We start from the raw sequence: 21974 nt of genomic DNA on the forward strand, positions 1-21974 counted from the left end.
TCTACTGAAACAATTTGGATACCCCTTTAAGCACTTCTGATTACTAAAAGAATTGATTCCTTGAATTATTTGGTTCATTAATTATTTGTGGTTCTATGTCTTCACATTTATCTTTGTCAACTTCAGTTATATGTATTAAACTCGTAGTTGTTCCTGTGCTAATTTCTATTATAATCTCTTTAGCAAATATTCCATTAAATAATATAAGGGGGCGTTTGGATTAAGGTTGAGAATGAGAATCGGGAATGAGAATGGATGGTATGGGAATGGGAATGGTATGGTAACCCAAGGGGTGGGAAGGGTATGATTTAACTACCTAAAAGGATTGGGGTTCTCATTCCATGGCACCAAATAACTAATCCAAACACTTGTTATGGGATTAAGGTTCCGATTCCCATTAACCGGGTTCATTAATCATGAACCAAACACTCCCCTAAAATTTTTTTGTAAATGTTATTTGGTTTCTCAAGAAAACATTAGTATGAATTATGAATTTTTTATTATCTGTGTGTGTAACCAAAGTTCTCGCTTTGGTTAGACATTATATTTTCTTCATAATTGTCTCATTTTTTATAAGTTCTAATATTTTTATTGTTGAATAAGATATTTTGTTTTTTTCAGGAATTATGTCATATTTGGATATATTTTTTTCCCCCATAATATACTCTTTTTTTACTTACTTTATTATTCTTATGTTTCGTTTTGCTTGCTTTGATTATCAGGATCATGGAAAGAGATTTTGTGGGTTTTTTATTCAGACGTTAAAGTCTTATTGTCTAAACGTCCGGAGATATCTTTGCATATCTTTCGGTTAGATGATAAACTTTATTGCATGAAAAGAATCCCTGATGCGGCTATCGTATCTATGATACAACTCATCTACGAGCATGTAGACACTGACAATATATATATATATATATATATATATATATATATATATATATATATATATAGAGTGTTACTCCAGTGAGAACTTCTTAAAATGAGAACCGTGAGAACTTACTTAATTTATCATATTTTGACTAATCTAAACATCAAACTAGTGGGTACCCAATATAAAAAGTGTATATAAAACTAGTCTCTCCCTAACTAGTCAAAAAAAAAAATCAAAAAAAAATTCAAAAAAAAATATACATTTTAAGAATATAAATTAGAAAATATACATTTTAAGAATAAATTATATACATTTTAAGAATAAATTATATTTGTACAGGGGTATTAATATTCTTCTGAAAATATGCTTTTATAGTAAATTCTATTGCTTCAAAAAATATATTTTTTTTGATATAAATAATATAACACTTGAGAAGAGCTATATAATAGAGAGGGAGATCATCTTTTATTCATATCACTAAGCACAAGTTTACAAGGTTTATATAGGCTGAAACTTTGTGAGTTACAAGTAGATGAAATGCCAAAAGGTATGGGTAATAATGGTGAAATCTAAAAGGCGAAGAGTCATACACTTAATATATAACACTCCCCCTTGGATTACTCGCACCAACAACATGCCTCGTTAAAACCTTACTAGGAAAAACCCAGTGGGAAAAACCCTAGTTAAGGAAAAAGAGTACATGTGTTGTATAAAAAGTAAAATACCATGACTCCCCCGCATTTGAACAATAATAACTACTAACATATATCTCGAAATTTGCGCATTCCAATATTGTGTACTAATTTCTCAAAAGGAGTTGTAAAAAGCGCCTTTGTGAATAAATTTGTTGGATTCTCACATGAGCGAATCTGACAAACATCAATTTCCCTTCTCTATTGAAGCTCATAAGTGAAGAAATTTTTTTGGTCAATGTGCTTTGTCCGATCACCTTTAATGTAGCCTTCCTTGGTCTGAGTGATACATGCTTCATTATCCTCGAAGAGAATAGTAGGAGTTTCTTTATTAACTGAAAGACCACATGATTCTCGAATATGATGGACCAATGTTCTTAGCCACACGCATTCTCGACTAGTTTCATGTAGTGCCAATAACTCAGCATGATTCGAAGAGGTTGCTGCAAGAGTCTGCTTTGTAGACCGCCAAGATATTGCGGTATCACCATATGTGAATACATAACCTGTTTGAGATCTACATTTGTGGGGATCAGACCGATATCCAACATTTGCATAACCAACTAATTCCACTTTTGAGTCTTTAGAATAAAATAAACCCATATCCATTGTTCTCCAAAGACATCTAAATATTTTGTTTCACACCAGGCCAATGTCTTCGAGTTGGAGCAGAACTATGTCTTGCCAAAAGGTTAACATAAAATGCAATATCAGGACGTGTACAATCCGCAAGATACATTAGTGCACCAATGGCACTAAGATATGGTACTTTAGGACCAAAAAGTTTTTCTCCCTTTTCTCTTGGGCGGGATGAATCCTTATTGTTTTCTAATGATCGTACAACCATGGGTGTACTCACAGGATATGCCTTATCCATAATAAACCGTTTAAGAATATTTTCAATATATGAAGACTGGTGGACAAAGATTCCTGTTGATAAATGTTCAACTTGAAAACCAAGGCAGAGTTTAGTTTTACCCAAGTCCTTCATTTCAAACTCTCTTTTCAAATATCAAATCGTCTCATGAAGTTCATCTGGGGTTCCAATGATATTTAAATCATCAACACATACTGCAATGATAGTAAACCCCAATTCTGTCCTTTTAATAAAAACACATGGACATATTACATTATTAATATATCCATCTTCCAAAAGATATTCACAGAGACGCTTGTACCACATACGACCCGATTGTTTCAATCCGTACAATGATCTCTGTAATTTAATTGAGTAAATTTCTCGGGATCTTGAACTATATGTTTCAGGCATTTTTAATCCATCAGGGATTTTCATGTAAATGTCATTATCGAGTGACCCATACAAGTAGGCAGTAACAACATCCATTAAATTCATTCGGAGCCCTTTTAGAATTGATAAACTTATTAAAAATCTGAATGTTGTTGCATCCATTACTGGGGAATAAGTTTTTTCGTAATCGATTTCAGGTCTTTTTGAGAAGCCTTGAGCAACAAGGCGTGCCTTGTATCTCACAATTTCATTTTTCTCATTTCTTTTACGCACAAATACCCATCTATATCCAACGGGTTTTACACCTGCAGGTGTTTGGACAATAGGTCCAAAAACTTGGCGTTTTTCAAGTAATTTTAGTTCTGCTTCAATAGCTTCTTTCCATTTTGGCCAATCATTACTTCTTTTACATTCATTGATCGATCTAGGCTCATGATCCTCGATTTCCTCAGAAATGTCAAGTGCAGCTGCATATGCAAATATATCATCCATGACAATTTCATTTCTGTTCCACCTCTTTCTTGAAATGACACAATTTATCGAGATCTCTTCATTGTCAACAATTTTAGGTGTTTGATCATCCTTGGAAGACGTCTCTTCAGTAATCAATTCTATGATGTCATTTGCTGTACCAACTTCCTTATCAAGTTTCCTTGTTTTTCTTGGAGTTTTATCCTTGGATCCAATAGTTCTACCACGCTTCTGGCGTGCTTTAGACTCGTTTGCTAGCTTGATTTTATTATCTTCTTCAGGAGGTTTAATCTTATAAGGAACATTATATGTGACTTTGTCACATTCTTGACATCAGTAAATACATCAGGCAATCTATTTGCGACTTCGTGTAGGTGGATAATTTTTTGAACTTCAAGTTCACATTGATTTGTTCAAGGATCAAAATGAGACAGGGATGCTGCATTCCATAAAATTTCTTGCTTTGCTTTTTCAAATTTTGTCTTATCACCTCCTAATGCAGGAAATACTGTCTCATCAAATTGACACCCCTAGTCTTCTTTGGGGTCCCATTTTTGTTCGTTGGGGAGGGAATATCGGAACATAAACTGCACACCCAAAATTTTTTAAGTGAGAGATATTTGGTTCTTTACCATTTACCAGTTGCATTGGGAATATATATGATAAGAAGTCGGTCTCAACCGAACTAAATAAGCCGCATGTAAAATCGCATGGCCCCATGTAGAATTTGGTAAATTTGTTCTCATAAGTAATGGTCTCGCAATTAGTTGTAGTCTTTTATTGAAAGACTCAGCAAGACCATTTTGAGTGTGTGTGTGGGCAGCCGAATGCTCCACTTCAATCCCAATCGACATACAATAATCTTTAAAAGATTGGGATGTAAATTCTCCTGCATTGTCCAATCTTATTTTCTTTATATTATGAACAAAGAATTGTGCTCTTAACTGAATTATTTGAGCGAAGAGTCGTGCAAAAGCAACATTACGAGTGAGCAATAAACTAACATGTGACCATCTTGTTGATGCATCAATGAGTACCATAAAGTACTGAAATGGCCCACTAGATGGGGTAATTGGTCCACATATATCTCCTTGAATTCGCTCCAAAAATTTTAGGCATTCAATTACAACTTTCACAGGCGATGGTTTTGTTATAAATTTTCCTTGAAAACAGGCAACACATGAAAAATCTTTGGACAATGGAACAATTTTGTCTTTAAGTAGATGTCCATTTGAATTTTCAATTATTCTTCGCATCATTGTTGAACCCTGATGGCCTAAACGATCATGCCATATAAAAAAATTTGTCAGGTCAACAGACTTTTATTAATAGTCATATGTGACTCAACTGGATTTATGAAAGTATAATATAATCCAAAATTATATGATGGGAGTTTTTCTATCACATGTTTTCTCCCTGAGACTATGGTCGTGATACACAAATATTCATTATCACGATCATTTGTCGTCTCAATATGATAGCCATTGTGTCGTATAGCCTGAGCATTCGGCCAGTTCGGTTCAAAACCGAATCGAACTGAAAAAACAGAAAACCGAATAACGCTTTTTTTTGAAACCGAACCAAACCGAATTATCACTCAAAACCGAACCAAAATAACCGCATTATAATAATTCGGTTTAAAAAAACTGAAATTTTTAAAAAATAAAAAAATCACTTGATTCATGCATTACAATTAAGAAATCGTAAGCTCAGTACCTGAAGAAGTTAATTAAGATTTACTCATTAAAGACGTAGCAAGTAAGATAAGCTCTGAAACCTGAAACCTGGAGACTACCAGTTATGGTGTTGTTGTGTTGCTGCTATTGATGAACGGAGTTTCAGCCATTTGTCTTGTTTCAGTGTTGTGTAAGCTGATGTGGGTAAGTAAGTGTACATACCGGGAATTAAGTTTAGCGTCTAGAACATTAGGTGTCTAGCTACTTATATCGGATGCATATAAACAAGATGTTCATGGCCTTGTTGTGCTTGTGCACCTCTTTCTCATCTTCTTCAGTGAACTTAGATGCATTCTTGGGCACTTCAATATCTTCAGCTTCACTTCCATCAAGTTTCAGGGCAGTGTTGATTTTGACTGGGACATGTGGTCCTTTCTCAATATAATTGATGTAGCTAGGATTTAAGGAGAGAAAATGCATCCTCATTTTTACTTTCTAGTGAAAATAGTGTTCTTTGACCAGCATTGGAATCTTGACTCCATCTCTTCTTCCCATTATTGATTGTCTTTAGGATCTTTGAACTTCTTGTATGTTAGAAGACCAGTTTTGATACCAATTGTTATTCAGACAATACAAACAATAAGGTAGATTGTAGAAGGGTGGAGGGGGTTGAATACAATTTACAAAAATTTCAACCAATTTTTGCTAAAGAGATTATATTCACAACTACAAGAGAATATTATAGCTAAAACAGAAATTTAAAGAACAAGTATCTTAAAAATGTTAGGTGGATTGTTTAATCCACCTGAGAGATTTTTATATTAAGAACCTTCCAGGTAAAAAATTACTTGGCTGCTTACAAAAGAATGAAGATCAAAAGCTTACAATTTCTTGCTTGCTATCTCTATTGCTTTGCTCTTCAGTTCTCAGTGTTTGGATACTTTGAAATGAAAATTACAAAGTGAATATATACTACTACAAACAAAACTAGTCTGCAAAAGTATTTTCCTACTCAGTTTCTAGCTATTACAAACGTAGAATTTCTTGGACTTGATAGAACATTTGATAGCTTGATATTCTTGTTGCTTTGCCGGAAATGGTAGGCTTCGAGGTTCTCAATATTTGATTAAACTGCTTTTGGTTTAGCTTCCAAAACTGGTTCAGCATCTGTCATATCAACCCATGTGCTTCTTGTCCTTTACTTGACTTGTAGCTTTCAACTGCTAACTATCAATTCATAAGCTTATCGGTTGAAAGCATTCTTGAACTATCGATTGTTAGCCTTCCTTGATTAGCCATTGATGAGTTGTAAAGCATAATGTAACGTAACTGTAATTACGATAACTCAACACAACAAAAGACAGGAAACAATACGTAAGTATAATACAGGAATCTACAGGTTGGAGATTCGATACGAACAGACAAAGACAATCACGATATCTGAGACAAGCATCCGTCCACTGGAAGAAGTTCATTAACATGTTCAAGCCTCAGTGAAGAATAAAGTTCAATATGTTTCTGCTATCAAGATTGCCTGAAGATCAAGTATCAAAAACCAGAAGATTCCAGTATATTTAATTTGATTATTTATAATCAAATTTATCGAAGCAACATCTAACCCGGAATGACTGATCAAGTATATTATCAAGCAAAGGATTCAAGGAATCATTTCAGTTCGAGTCGTTCGTGAACCAGACCAGTGCACAGGACGTCAGGACATACGAAAGAATTCAGTGGATTTAATCAACGAATTAATTGATCAAGTCAATCGAGCTGCTCCAGGATATATTGTCAAAGAATTCATTGTTATGAATATATATATATATATATATTAATTGTGAATTACATGAATTTAATTAATTCAAGTAATTAATTAAACACAATTGATAATATAAATATATGTATATATGTATTGATGCAAATGAAAATCCAAGTAAAAATGTCCAAGTACATGTACAGTGGAGTTAATTCGACAGGAGCGCAAACTTTGACTTAGTCAAAGTTCGCGCCTCCTCACAAAACTCTGTACTTAGATTTTTTCTAAGTCTTCTCCACTGAAGCCAAAGGAGTAACACTTGGAGCGCCAACTTTGACTTAGTCAAAGTTCGCGACTCCAAGTATCACTATGTTTTTCGCCTCAACTTTTTCTAAGTCACAGGCTACAGGGGAATACTCTAAGTGAAGAAGCGCAATGTTTGACCGTGTCAAGGCGCAAGGTTTGACTTAGTCAAAACTTGCGCTTGACGCTGAAATCATTCTGTGGCCAAGTAAGATTTCATACTCTCACCACTGTATGGCGCCATGTTTGACCTCCCTCAGGCGCAAGGTTTGACCACAGCATAATTGGCGCAACTTTGGTATTCACTTGGAGTTAGATTTATTTTTATAAATCGAATCCGTCCAGGACGAACTGAAGTCGTCCTGGACGAACTCGTTAACCATGGTTAGTTGTTGGAAAGTCTATAAATAGAGGTTTGTGTTTTCATTTGAAAATAACTACACACTTTGTAAGTGCACACACTATACACATTCTCGAGAGTTAAATTAGAAGATCGTATTTATCGAGAGTTTGTAATAGAGTGTTTGTAGTCTCTGCAGCCGACACTTGTGTTGGAATTTGTAGCACCCGAGGATTATTTCTAATACAAAGAATATTCCCCGACTTGCTGGAGTTATTTATTTACGATTGATTTAACATGGACTGAAACAAAGATTATCCGCAATTAAATTAAATCGAAGAAAATTGGTACGACGTATTCAACCCCCCCCCTTCTACGTCTGATTGGACCTAACAATTGGTATCAGAGCTTAGCTGATCGATATACAGATCTGAGATCCGTAACCAATCTGAAAAGCTAGCTGTCCGTACAATCGTAATTTTATCTGATAACAATGTCGACACACAAGTTAGGAATCAAAGTACCTCCATTTGACAAGGATGACTACAACAACTGGAAGATGAAGATGTTGCTGTACATCAGAGTTGCAAATCCCATGTTCATTGGGATTCTGGAAAATGGTCCATTTGTGCCTATGAAGATTATTCCTGAATCTGTTGAAAATGGTGTTCGTATTCCACAGAAGTCTGTTCCCAAAGAGAAAAGTGAATACACTGACACTGATAAGGAATATGTTGCACAGGATCATAATCTGCAACTCATAATTGTTGAATCAATGACCAAGACAATGACACATCTGATACTAAGTCTGAAAACTTCAAAGCAGATGTGGGACACTATTGAGGCATTGATGGAGGGATCTGAAGAAGTCAGGGAAAACAGATACGATATGCTAATTGCCAGATATGAAGCATTTCAGGCAATACCTGGAGAGAACATTTCTCAAATCTACGAGAGGTTCATGTTGTTATTGAATGAACTCACCCTGCATGGAAAGACTTATCCACAGAAAGAGATAAACAGAAAGTTCTCATTTGTGATGCCACCCCATCTAGTTGTAAAGACAGAGACCATCCGGGAAAGAAGCGACTTCAGGACTATGACTTTGGAAAAGCTGTTTGGAAAACTGAAGACGTTTGAGATGGAACTTGAACAGAGAAAGATTATATATGGTGGTGGATCAACAGAATCCAAGAGTATGGCCTTACAGAAGACCACTGCACTGATTGCTGATCAACCATACTTTGGTTATCAACAATTAGTTGAATATGGTATCAATGATCACACTGTTGCTCAGAGTGATTGTTCATCCATCAAAGCTGACTACCCTTCTACCATTACTGAGATTGTAGAAGCTGAAGTTGATGAAGTTTCTGAAGAACCGGAGGATGAGTTCTACACTCAAGAAGAGCTGGAGCAGCTGGAAGATAAGTCAATGGCTTATATGGCTGCAAGGTTCAAGCATATCAAGTTCAGGAAGAACCCCCGGTACAAGAAAACTTCAGGGAACAAGTTTCAGGGTAAAGGAGGATACTCAGGCTCAGGGTCAAAGACTACTGGCAGTTTCAAACCAAACATGTATGACAAGAGCAAGGTCAGATGCTACAACTGCAATGACTTGGGGCACTTTGCTATAGAGTGCAGGAAACCCAAAGCAGCTCCTGTCAGAAGCAACTCATATGATAAGAAGAATTCTTATGAGGATCTGAAGAAAGAAAATGAGAAGCTAAAAGCTAAGTTGGAAGCAATGGTGGCCAAGCACAAAGGAAGGGCTTACATTGCTGAGGGAAAAAGCTGGGATGACACAGATTCTGATGATGAACCTGTCCAGAGCAATTATGCTTTTGCATTAATGGCTGACACTGTCGAGGAATCTCCATCTCAGGTATCTCCTGAAATTTCTGTTGATGACATGACTACTGCTGATTATAAAAAGACTATAAATGAACTAGGTCAAGAGATGTATAACTTGCACACTAGTTTATTAGCTTCAGAATCAGATAACAGTAGTCTTTCTCTAAAGATAGCTAAACTTGAAGAAAGAGTAGATGAATTAGCTTTAGAGAAACTCATCAACACTAACCTTAAAGATAGAATTGAATATCTAGAGAATAAGGAGAAGTGTAGTGCAGAAATTGAGGAGTCCCTTAGGTCTCAGATTGCTGACCTAGAAACTAAGCTTAGGGCCTATCAGAATTCTGCCTTTCTACAGAAAGAGATCTTGGATAGTCAAAGGGTTGATAAGAAGGTTGCTATTGGCCTTGACTATAGTTCTTTGGAAAGAGCCAAAAGAAAGAAAAGAAAAGAGAATGAAGGCATATTTGTTTCAGCAGGAACTGAGAATGCTCCTGAAGGAACAAATATACCTAAAATTCTGAAGAACACCAAGACCCCTATCTTTAGAATGGCACAAACAGAACCTCTGATAGAAGAAGACCTTGTCATCAAGGAAGAGTTGAAAAATGAGGAAGTTGTTAAGCCTCAAGTAAAACAGGAATCACAAGATGTACCTTCTAATTCCCATGTCAGAGATGACTCAGATAAAACTGGATTAGGAAGTACTAGTTCCAACAAAAAGAAGAACAACAGGAATGGCAAGTTAGATCCTAAGAACACCAATTCTAGGAATTCTAATACTAGAAAGGTTTGTAATAACTGTAATTCTACTAATCATCTTACTCATGCATGTAAAGTGATTAAAGTAGATAATTCTGTCTCTAGCATGCCAAACTTTGTTAACATGAATGCTGTTCATTTGCCATGTGGTAGAGTAGGTTGCATGCAATGTGCTATGAATATGATGTCTGCATGCTTTACCATGTTGAATGCATCTTTTTCTGCACCATCTGCCATGAATATGAATATGCCTGCACCTTCTGTTGCCCCTGTGGCAAAGACTGCTAGTCCTTCTAAGAAGAAGGAAACTCCCAACTCCAAGTCTAAAAGCACTTCTGCTAAGACTAAAAAGGAGAAGAGTCCAGTCACCCCTGAACAAGCACATGTTAGACAAGTTCCTGTTGATAATCCTGTTTCTACTAAACCACCTGGACCCAAGAATGTCTGGGTACCAAAGAAAGTTTAATCCATTTGTGAATGCAGGGCACAGGAAAGAAGAGAAAAGTTGTGTGGGTTCTTGATAGTGGTTGTTCAAGACACATGACTGGAGAAAAGTCCCTGCTCACAGATGTGGTGATGAGAACCGGCCCAATTGTAATCTTTGGAGATGACAGCAAAGGTTTTACAACGGGATATGGTAAGCTGAAAGTTGGAAATGTCATAATTGAAGACATCTCTCTGGTGGAAGGACTCAAGCACAATTTACTGAGTATCAGTCAGTTCTGTGACAAAGGATACGACGTAATCTTTCAGAAGGAAGTTTGCTTAATCCAGAACCGGAAGAACAAGGATCTTACACTTCGTGGTGTAAGAAAATCAAGTTTGTTTATAGCCGACATAGACTCAGCAAGTAAGGGGGAGGTCAAGTGTTTCTACACCAAGGCCTCTGCTGATGATAGTTGGTTATGGCATCGGAAGCTCTCACATTTGAACTTTAAGACTATGAACTCTTTAGTCAAAAGAGAACTTGTGAGAGGATTGCCACAGAAAGAATTCTGTCAAGAAGGACTCTGTGATGCATGTGAAAAAGGGAAGTCAAAGAAAGCATCACACAGGAGCAAAGGCATGACTGACATTGGTTCACCCCTTCAACTGATTCATATGGATCTGTTTGGACCAGTCAACATTCCTTCTATATCAAGGAAAAGATATGCTCTTGTGATCGTCAATGACTACTCAAAATACACATGGGTATTATTCTTACATTCAAAGGATGAAGCAGCACTAGTCATCATTGATCATATTAAGAAGATTGAAAAGGAAGCAGATCTGCCAGTAAGGGCAATCAGATCAGATAATGGAACAGAATTTCGTAATGCTGTTCTTAATGACTTCTGTACTGATAAGGGCATCTCTCGTCAGTTTTCAGCTCCAAGGACTCCACAACAAAATGGTGTCGTAGAAAGGAAGAACAGAACCTTGATTGAAGCAGCAAGGACTATGATTAGTCAATCAAGACTTCCAATCTATTTCTGGGCTGAAGCTGTAAGCACTGCTTGCTACACTCAAAATCGTACCCTGATTAACAAGGATTTGGATAAGACTCCTTATGAAGTAATGGCCAACAGAAAACCATCACTGAGTTACTTTCATGTGTTTGGTGCAAAATGCTTTGTGTTAAAAGAAGAGCATTTGGGAAAGTTTGATGCCAAAGCTGAAGAAGGCATTTTTCTGGGTTATTCTTTGGAGTCTAAGGCCTACAGGGTTTATCTGATCAGTGACGACAAGCTGATTGAAAGCATCAATGTAAGATTTGATGATACCAAACTCCCAAGTCTTCAAAAGGAAAATGAATCTGATTCTCTGGAGTTTGAGAATTTAGAAGACATCTTCTTAGGAGAAGATGAACCTGAAGCTGATATAAGAGATCCTAATGCAAATGAAGAGAATGCTGACCCTGAACCATCTGGAGAATGTATTGACAACAATACAAATGATCATCATGATCACATTGGTCAAAGTGGAGGATCAACAAATAGAATCTACATCAGCTCAGGGGGAGTAAGTCAAAATGGATCTACTAGTCATCACACTCAACACAACTATGATTTTGGTGAATCATCAAGATTGAATCTGCCAAGACAAAGGGTATGGAGTAGAGACCATCCTGTTGAACAAATCATTGGTGATCCAGACACAGGAGTGCAGACTAGAAGAGCAACTCAGAATGAATGCAACTTTGCTGGATTCTTGTCTCAGATAGAACCAAAGAAAGTTGAAGAGGCTCTAAGTGATCCAGATTGGGTATCTGCAATGCAGGAAGAACTCAATCAATTCGAAAGGCAGAAAGTTTGGAAGCTGGTGCCAAGACCTAAAGGAAAATCTATAGTTGGCACTAGATGGGTTTTTAGAAACAAACTGGATGAAGATGGTATTGTTACGAGGAATAAGGCAAGACTGGTTTCAAAGGGTTATTCACAAGAAGAAGGAATTGATTATGATGAAACCTATGCTCCAGTTGCTAGGCTTGAAGCTATCAGGATGTTCTTAGCATTTGCTGCACACTCCAACTTCAAAGTATATCAGATGGATGTGAAAAGTGCATTCCTGAATGGTGATCTGGAAGAGGAAGTCTATGTTGAACAACCCCCTGGGTTTGAAGACAAAGAATTTGAAGACTTCGTATACTTTCTCTTCAAAGCACTCTATGGCCTGAAGCAAGCCCCTCGAACCTGGTATGACACTCTTTCCAAGTTCTTACTTGAAAATGGTTTCACCAGAGGTATCATCGATAAAACTCTTTTCCATAAAAAGCATAAGGATGATATAATTCTTGTACAAGTATATGTCGATGACATTATATTTGGTTCTACTAATGATCTTTTGTGCGAGAGATTTGCTAAGTTAATGCAGAGCAAGTATGAGATGAGCATGATGGGAGAATTGTCCTTCTTCCTAGGACTTCAAGTCATTCAGAAGCCTGACGGTATTTTTATCTGTCAATCTAAATACATCAAGGATCTTCTGAAGAAATATGGAATGGAAGAAGCATCTCCTGCCAAAACCCCTATGCCAACTGCTGTCAAACTTGATCAGGACAAATCTGGTAAGTCAGTTGACATCACGAAGTATCGAGGTATGATTGGCTCTCTCTTATACTTAACTGCTAGTAGACCAGATATCATGTTCGCAACTTGTTTATGTGCTAGATTCCAGGCTGATCCTAAAGAGTCACATCTTATAGCTGTTAAGCGTATTTTTAGGTATCTTAAGGGAACCCCCAATCTAGGGATTTGGTACCCTAAAGATACAGGTTTTAATCTAGTTGGCTATACAGATTCTGACTTTGCAGGATGTAAGATTGATAGGAAAAGTACTTCAGGAAGCTGTCAGTTTCTTGGACGAAGATTGGTGTCATGGTATAGCAAGAAGCAACACTCCGTGTCTACGTCTACAGCGGAAGCTGAATATATAGCTGCTGGAAGTTGCTGTGCTCAAATCTTGTGGATGAGGAATCAACTACAAGATTATGGACTCATGTTGGATAAAATTCCGATTCTGTGTGATAACACGAGTGCCATTGCCATTGCCAACAATCCTGTTCAACACTCCAGGACAAAGCATATTGATATCAGGTATCATTTCCTTCGCGAGCATGTCATGAATGGAACAGTAGAGTTACACTTTGTACCTACTGATCAACAAATTGCAGACATCTTCACTAAACCACTAGACGAATCCACTTTCTCTAGACTGGTTGGTGAACTTGGGATGTTAAATATGTCTAATTAATTAGACAAGAAATAACTGCAATTTGTTCGTAAGTTCACAAGTTTTAAAATGTACATATTTTCAAGACTTGTGAATTTACAAAGAGCATCCAGTATTTTACATATTAATCTGATAATTAGTTTTAATTATTTGCCATGAGTTATATATGAATTGCATGATTATGTGATTATTTGTTAAGTGGTAGATATTTAGAATTAATTTTCTTGAATTATTTAAGTGCTTATATTCAATTAATGAATATTAGTATTTATTTAATTCATATTTTAATTATATTTGATTAATGGATTTGAAGCAATTCAAATTATTTTAAGTTGTTCATTAATTAAATTTTAATTAAAATACCTGCAGCATAATTAATCTGGTGATTGGTTGACTAATATTAATTTAGTTTAACTTTATTTAGATTAATTGTGGTTTATTCAAGTTATTTGTTAAATTATTTTGTCTCGAACAAAATAATTCAATAAACAATTTGAACTGTATGTTTGTACTGAACCCAAGCGCAAGGTTTGACCAAGTCAAAACTTGCGCCCAGGATCAGTTCTTGGCTTGGATATTGTGACTTAGGTTTTTTTTTTGGTCCCATGTATACATCCATACTCTCGTTCAACCAAGCGCAACATTTGACCAGAAAGTCAAACGTTGCGCCTCTGGTTCTTATGTATGCATATATATACTCTCGACTTAGATTATTTTCTAAGTCACTGAAACTTGCGCCTCTATACTGTTATGTATAGAGGGCATTTCAGTAAATGTCTTTGTTGCGCTGCCGTGTAGATACTAAGTGTAGTATAGGGGTTATGTTTGTCATTTCACATGTTGCGCTCCTTCGCCCCTCTGTATACTTATATACAAACACTTAGCATCTTTTTTATCTATCAGTTCATCGATATACACACTTACTTACACTGTCGAAACCCTCTCCCACGTTCAAAACTTCAGCCGAGTTCGTGATTTTAAATCGACCACCGCATTCACATATTTTGTCCATTTTGGTTTCTGAGACCAGTTTTGGAATCCCTGAATCAAGAGCTTTCCATACATACCAGTTTCATCACGATCCATAACTGTTTTTCGAAAAGTTTTTTCAAAACCTTTCACATTCTAGGACTGATTCGTACGTGTTTTTGGCATCGATAATTTGCGAAACCGATACCATTATTCTTAGAATTTCAAGGAGTATAACATACTGTAATTTCATCAAAATCTGAAATTCTTGAATTTAGGGTTTTTCGGAGCGTTATTAATTAATTATTTTCGTGACATAAAGTGAATATTTGTTCGTGTTTATTCGTGAAACAAAATTTATAATCATTTTTAATTTTAATTAAAAATGGCTGCAAATTTTGATATTCCGAAAACAAATTTCACTATTGTTGAAAATAATAATTTAATTACGCAAGCGAATTATCGACGTTGGGTAAGATATATGTCAGAATATTCATTTGCTAGGGTTGCTATGACAGAGTCAGTTTATCTTAACAAATCTCTACTTCGAGATTTTCTGTCTTCTGTTTCTGTTGTGAATGAAGGACAGGTATTTGGACTCAAGTGTGTTATTCAGGGACGAACACTGATGATAACTGAACAAACCTTGAACAATGCACTCCATTTGCCAACTGACAATTTTGAAGATGTTCCAGACAAGGCTGAACGAACAAATTTCTTCTTTGCTATCCATTGCCAGAGGGAGAATGGTGATCTTCCAAGCAAAATGTACGTCAAGCATTTACCTCGAGAATGGAATTTCTTCTTTAATTCCATTTCTCATGTATTTGCACCAAAGACTGGAGGGTTCCATGGCATCACAACCTTCAACCAGGAGATTGGAATTGCAATAGCTCAGAATACAAGGATAAATCTGGGACACATGATCATGGAAGCTTTTCAGGACTCCCTAAGGAAAAACAGAAACATACTCCTCTATCCTCGGTTCTTCCAGATTGTGCTGAATCAACTGCTGACTCCTGCTGAGAGAGCTGTCTATCCCAATATAGACAATGTTATATGCTCTTTCATGACTACCAGGGTCATTTCTATGCTGGAAAACCATCAGAACTACACCAACAATGAAGATGTGGTTCTTCCGGAGGCAATGCAAGAATTCCTGAACAATCCAAATGTGCCTCCACCCCACATTCAAAATGTTGCTGATCCAGTGGTTCAGAAAGAGGAGGCCCCTGCAACCCAAAGTACTGAAGTCCCTGAGTCATCTCATCAAGCTGTTATCCCTGAGACTCAAACTTCACAAATGGAAGAAGAGGTGATAGTGGAAGATGCACAGACATCCTCAGATGACAATGCTCAATCTGAAGGAGAGGATTCACTGCAAGACAACTCCACTGATTCTGAAGATGAAGTGAATACTCCTATTCAAACCAATGCAGCTGATGTAATGGTGGATGTTGATGAACTTTTCTCTAACACTTACAATCCACTGTTACAGTCAGGTATTCCTTCTGACTCTGACAACTTGTCCTTTGATGCACCTGATTGGGTTCAGAATCTTTTGGATTCCAATCAGCTTTCACCACCTCTCACAAGTGCCAATGAATTTGAAATCCCCCAAGTTCATAACCAAGGCACCACTTCACAACCAATTGAAGCAGAAACTTCTCTACCCCTCAGCCAACCACTTATTATTTCTGAGAGAGAGGGAGAAAGTGCCTTAAGTGCACCACATAAGGAGATTGTTTCTGAAACTGCAGCTCTGTCTCCTAGTCATGAAAGGAGAATAGAACCTGAGACAACTGCAGATAAGTCTATTTCTTCACCACCTCAGCCAAATACTATTCCAATGCACAGTGAGGTTGCACACACAGTTGAAGAATTGACGGTTGCGAACACTTTGTCGTCCATGTCAGGGATAGACATTGTTGTTTCTGATCCTTTTCAGGGTCAAGTGCCTTCACAGGCTTCTGGGGGAAACTTGGGTGAAATGCCACATTCTACACCCTTGTCTACCCCCCTGGGAGGAACATTCCCAGATCCTTCAATGGACTCTTCACCTCTCGAAGGTGAACGGCAATCTGTTTCTGAGCCCTTCGTATCAGGAAGTGTGCCAGTTATAGAGGACTTGTCACAAAGTCTTTCGCCGTCAAAGGCAGTTGTGGGAAACCAGGGTGCTTCGCCAATTCAAGGATCACATCCTTCGAGCCCTGTGTCTACCCACCCTGAGATTCCAACTCAGGATCCAACAAAGGACTCACCACTTTCAAGTGGTCGGCAACTTGTTTCTTATGACTCAGATTCATCTGACGAAGAAACCGAGGACGAAGGCTTACGAACCTTCATTGCACCTTCTGTGACCTCTCTAGAAGAGGCTAAGAAGATTTCACTTGCAGGTACATCAACAGATGCTGGAACTTCTTTGAGTGAGAGGGAAACACTTACAGAACCAGTTATACAGAAACCCTCTGACCCACTGAGTGTTCTAGCTTTGAGTGAAACGAGAGAAACACCTACAGAACGAACAAGTGAGAACCCCACATCCCAACCTACAATTGAATCTACTATTCCAACTGTATCTGTGACAGAATTTGAAGCTCTAAAATTCAAAGTTCAACATCTAGAAGCTGAGAATCTTGTTCTACGGGCGGAGTTGGTAGAAATCAAATCGACAATGGAACAAAGGTTGGCTGCCCTGGAGGCTAAATTGCTGGCATCTCAACCTTCCAGAGAGGATTACTCAACTGAGGGGGAGAGAGCAGCAGAAAAAGCAAAAGGAAAGAGGGTGATAACAGGGGTGTCTGAAGAACTAATTGATTCTGCTCTTAGGCATCAATTTAGTTACAGTCATCATGATGAATACATCCCTGAGTTTGTGGATGACAGGGTGATAAGAATGGTTGGTGCTGAGAATGAAGATCTTGAAGAAGGAGAAATCCCAGACGCTGAAGTCTTTGCTGATGAACTTGCATATCACAATGACATCTTTCCTGCTGAAGAGTTTGAAATTGCAAATCCACAAGACATTGCTAATGTTGCTAGGGATTATGCTGAGCAAAAGAAAGCAAGGGAGAAGTTAGAAAACCAAAGACGGATTCGAAGGGAAAGGAGACTTGCCAACTTACATAAAGATGGAGCTGAATGGGATGCTGCTAGATCTGTGTTTGATTTCCCAGAGGTCACTCAAGACAATGATGATGACGAAGTAAAAGATATCTTTGACTCCTTCAGGAACAACTACAAGGATTTACATGATTATCACGAGGTGTTAAATGATATCATTTCTACTGTGTCTGTTGCTGTTCTTCCCAGGAGAGGATGGATGGTGAACATATCATTTGAGCTACAGAGAGAAGGCCATGGACTCAAGCATGTGTCAAGTCAGTTTCTCAGAGATCTTTCTTTAACTGAGCTGTTTGTGGTAAGAAACAAGATCATCTCAACCGGCAGAAAGCATAATGAAATATTCAGAGATATGGTGGAAGAATGGATCACTGATGTTGGAGTTGAAATTCATGACAAGCCCTCAGTTATTAAGTACTTCAAGGATGGTATGATTCAGAGTATTGGACTCACTGATGAAGCACTATCAACATACAATCCTCGTATACTGAAATATCTGGAAGCTCAAGTCAGGGAGAAGTGCTCAAGGACTAGCAAGGGAAGACTAACTGCTGAACTGCTATATGCCTATCGTCTGAACTTTGCTGCTCTGAGAGACTTAGACTTATCTGCCATCAATCGTCAACCACCATATCCACTGCCTCCACTCAACCCTGAAATTCCTGAAAATCCAAATGCACCTGTTGTTACTTACAATCCTACATCTGTACTATTCAAGAAGAAGAAAGACTCTGAAGTCACTGCTATACCACTCACAGAGATTGGAAAACTCAATTCCAAAAGAATCACTCGTGCAGTTGCAGCTGTTAAGTGGTCAGTAGTAAAAGAAGACAAGAGTGTGCTCAAAGATTTGGTTGATCTTCTGGAGATAAGAAAAGCTGTAGAGACTGTCCACAACACTTCTAGAGTTCGTGCTCATCCATCAAGGATCATTATGAAAATTGAAGGAATGGAGATGAATGTCACTTTTAAGAAGTTGAAGAAGATGGTTCACCTGCAAACTTTAGAGAAGATGAAGAAAAATCTAGAGCAACCTCCACCTGAGAATACACTGGAGCAAGTGGCACTGTGTAAGTCTAAATGTAAAGACAACCCTATCTGTTACATAGGGATGATAACTCAACAATAGAACAGGACAAGTAAATAACACTACGCCTGCACCGGAATCGGAAGATACGAAGACAAAGGTTGAAGAATCCATCTACAGTCTTGAAGGAATAAGTTCACTGGAAGAAGTTCATTAATATGTTCATGCCTCAGTGAAGAATAAAGATTGAAGTATTCAAGATTGTGGAAGCAATGAAGATGTTGTCCAAGTACTCGAAAGATTTCAGTGCAACCCATGAAGCAAGATATTTCTATATATCTTGGTTGGTTATTTATAATCAACAAACTGAAGCATAAACTAACCCGGAACCGACTGATCAATGTTTGCTGACAAAGACGGTACAATGTTTAACTTCAGTGTTAGTCGCTTGTGAACCAGACCAGTGCACTAAGCGTCAGCACGTACGGAGCTTTGCAAAGTATTTATCGATCGAAGAATTGATCCAGTCATATCAAGTCATTTGTTCCAAAGCCAAGCCAAGCCAAGTCAAATGCCAGCTATGCCAATGCTTACTGCTCAAATGCCATATGTCAAAGCTTCCACAGAAAGCCATATCAGGAAGTGACATGTTATATATGTGTGCACTTATATATTTGTATATGTACAAATATAATTATATATGTATATATGTATATTTAATTAAATATAATATATATAATATATATGTATATATGTTTTTAAACATATGTATATGTATATTTATATGTATATATATTTAAATAAATATATATGTATATAGTATATGAATTTATATTTTACATAAACACTTATATATTTAAGTGTATATATATATATATATTATATTATGTGCATAAATATGTGTATATTTATATCTATAGATAATTATATATATATCTCTATATATATTTATATTTATATTTGCATATAATTTTATGTATATTATATATATTTAAATATATGAGAATATATTTAAATACATGTATATATATATATTACTATATGTTTATATAAATATTATTTATATACATTTATATATATATCTTTATTTATACATATATTTATATAATATTATGAATATAATATAAATATATGGATTTAATTGCCATATATATATATATATATATATATATATATATATATATATACATATATTGTTAATTGTGAATTACTTGAATACTATTAAATTCAAGTAATTAAATAAAGACAATTAATTATATATATATATATACATACACATGTATGTGTGTGCAATTTGAAAGGCTTATGAAATTCTGTCTAAGTCATAGACAGTATACTTGCACTGTGTGGCGCAAGGTTTGACCATAAGTCAAAACCTGCGCTTACACCACTCTTGGCACTGTGGAAGGGATGAGGCGCCAGGTTTGACCAAAGTCAAAACCTGCGCTTCTCTTAGTCACAGTGTAGTTGTTGAGAAAGTGTCTAAGTGTTCCATACAGTGGAGTTACCACTGCATTGGTGCGCAACCTTTGACTAAGTCAAAGGTTGCGCCTCTCATTCTCTTCACTAGCGCAAGTTTGTGGAAACAGAATTTCTCTAAGTCAAAGACCATTGAAGCATCAGAAAGGGCGCCATGTTTGACCTCCTGGAAGCGCAACATTCAGTCAAAGCGCAACATTTGACTTTAGTCAAATGTTGCGCCTCTACTCATCTCCCTTGGCGCAACTTCATTCTACACTTGGATTTCTTCTAAGTACCACACAGGGGTACACTGGACAGAGTGTTGGCGCAAGGTTTGACCAAGCGCCAACTTTGACCATCCACTCACAGGCGCAAGTTCAAGCAATTTGGAGTTAGGTTTATTTTGTTAAATCGAATCCGTCCAGGACGAACTCAAGTCGTCCAGGACGAACTCGTTAACCATGGTTAGTTTATGAAAAGCCTATAAATATGTGAATTGTGTTCTCACAATTTCAACATCATCCTTTGGGATGAAATGGCCAAGTGCTCTGTACGGCTACTCCCACTATACACACACCCTAGCCTAGCTTTGTAATAGAAATATCAGTAGTGGTTAGAGTTTGTAATAGTGAGAGTAGTGGCCATTGTAGCCGAACCTTCGGGTTTGGATTTATAGCACCTTCGAGGTATTTATCAATATACAGATATACCTTGGAAAATATTGTGTGTTGGTTTAATATTTTCATATCCTCAGAAACCGACCCTATAAATATCCGGAACACGAAACCCATTACAGAACTGCAATTTGTTTATCCGCAAGATTCGAAAGAATTTTAAATTGTAGTGAGTATCGTATTCAACCCCCCCTTCTACGATACTTTGGACCTAACAATTGGTATCAGAGCCAGGTTGATTGATATACAAATCAGGATCCTAATCGTACGGAAAATCAAGAACCTAGCTTTCGATATTTGATTAGGGGAAATGTTCTTCCGGTTTGTGTTGCTGAATTTGTCCGTAGGCCTAAGCAAGGATTATCCGTCGGATACTGAACTTTGGACTGGGACTTATAAATTTATACTTTAAATTTTAATAAGTTTATTTTATAAATTTGACTTAATTTATTTTAAACTTATTAATTGAGTTTATTATGAATTAATTAAATTTATCTTATAAACTTAATTAAATTTACTTTATAAACTTTGCTAAATTCATTTAATAAATTTGCTTAAATTTATTTTAGACTTGTAAAGTTTACTCTTAGACTTTATCAAGTTTATCATAAATTTTTATAAATTTATTATTTAAATTTGTATAGTTTATGATTTAAATTTAAGTTAAAATATAAAATATAAATTTAAGAGGATTTAACTGATTATGGATATAAGTTCAAGTTCAAGGGTTCAATTTCATTTGTTCTGGAAGCTATGATTTAATTGGAGACGAGACACTTGAATATTTTCAAAATTAAATTTATTTAATAAATTTTAATATATTTACTAAATAAATTTGAAATAAATTTATTCTAAACTTATTCAGTTTATTATGAATTTATTTGAATTTATTTTTTAAATATAATTAAATTTACTTTATAGATTTAACTAAGTTTATTTTATACTTTATTTTCTTTCATCTTTTAAAACTGATTTTTAAATTTATTTTCTTTATAATTTAAACTTAGTTTAAATAATCAAGTGTCCCGTAAC

General features: G+C 36.3%; 1 protein-coding gene across 1 annotated transcript; it reads right to left on the reverse strand.

Moving 5' to 3' along the window:
• Nucleotides 1-1767: 1767 nt before the first annotated feature.
• On the reverse strand, nt 1768-2443 carry LOC135151565 (secreted RxLR effector protein 161-like). The gene is made up of 2 exons (XM_064090105.1): nt 2212-2443; nt 1768-2147 (listed from the first exon to the last, which is right to left on the reverse strand). Exons 1-2 carry the CDS (start codon nt 2441-2443, stop codon nt 1768-1770), a joined length of 612 nt encoding a protein of 203 aa, XP_063946175.1.
• Nucleotides 2444-21974: the final 19531 nt, after the last annotated feature.

This window comes from Daucus carota, chromosome 3 (genome assembly GCF_001625215.2).
Source record: "Daucus carota subsp. sativus chromosome 3, DH1 v3.0, whole genome shotgun sequence".
NCBI classification, from domain to species: domain Eukaryota; kingdom Viridiplantae; phylum Streptophyta; class Magnoliopsida; order Apiales; family Apiaceae; genus Daucus; species Daucus carota.

Excerpts from the sequence above, each read along its gene's own strand:
- LOC135151565 (XM_064090105.1), bottom strand. The coding sequence starts at position 2,443 with ATGGATAAGGCATATCCTGTGAGTACACCCATGGTTGTACGATCATTA. Across the intron at positions 2,148-2,211 it reads AACTCGAAGACATTGGCCTG|ACTCAAAAGTGGAATTAGTT; the intron begins GTGTGAAACAAA and ends TTTATTCTAAAG.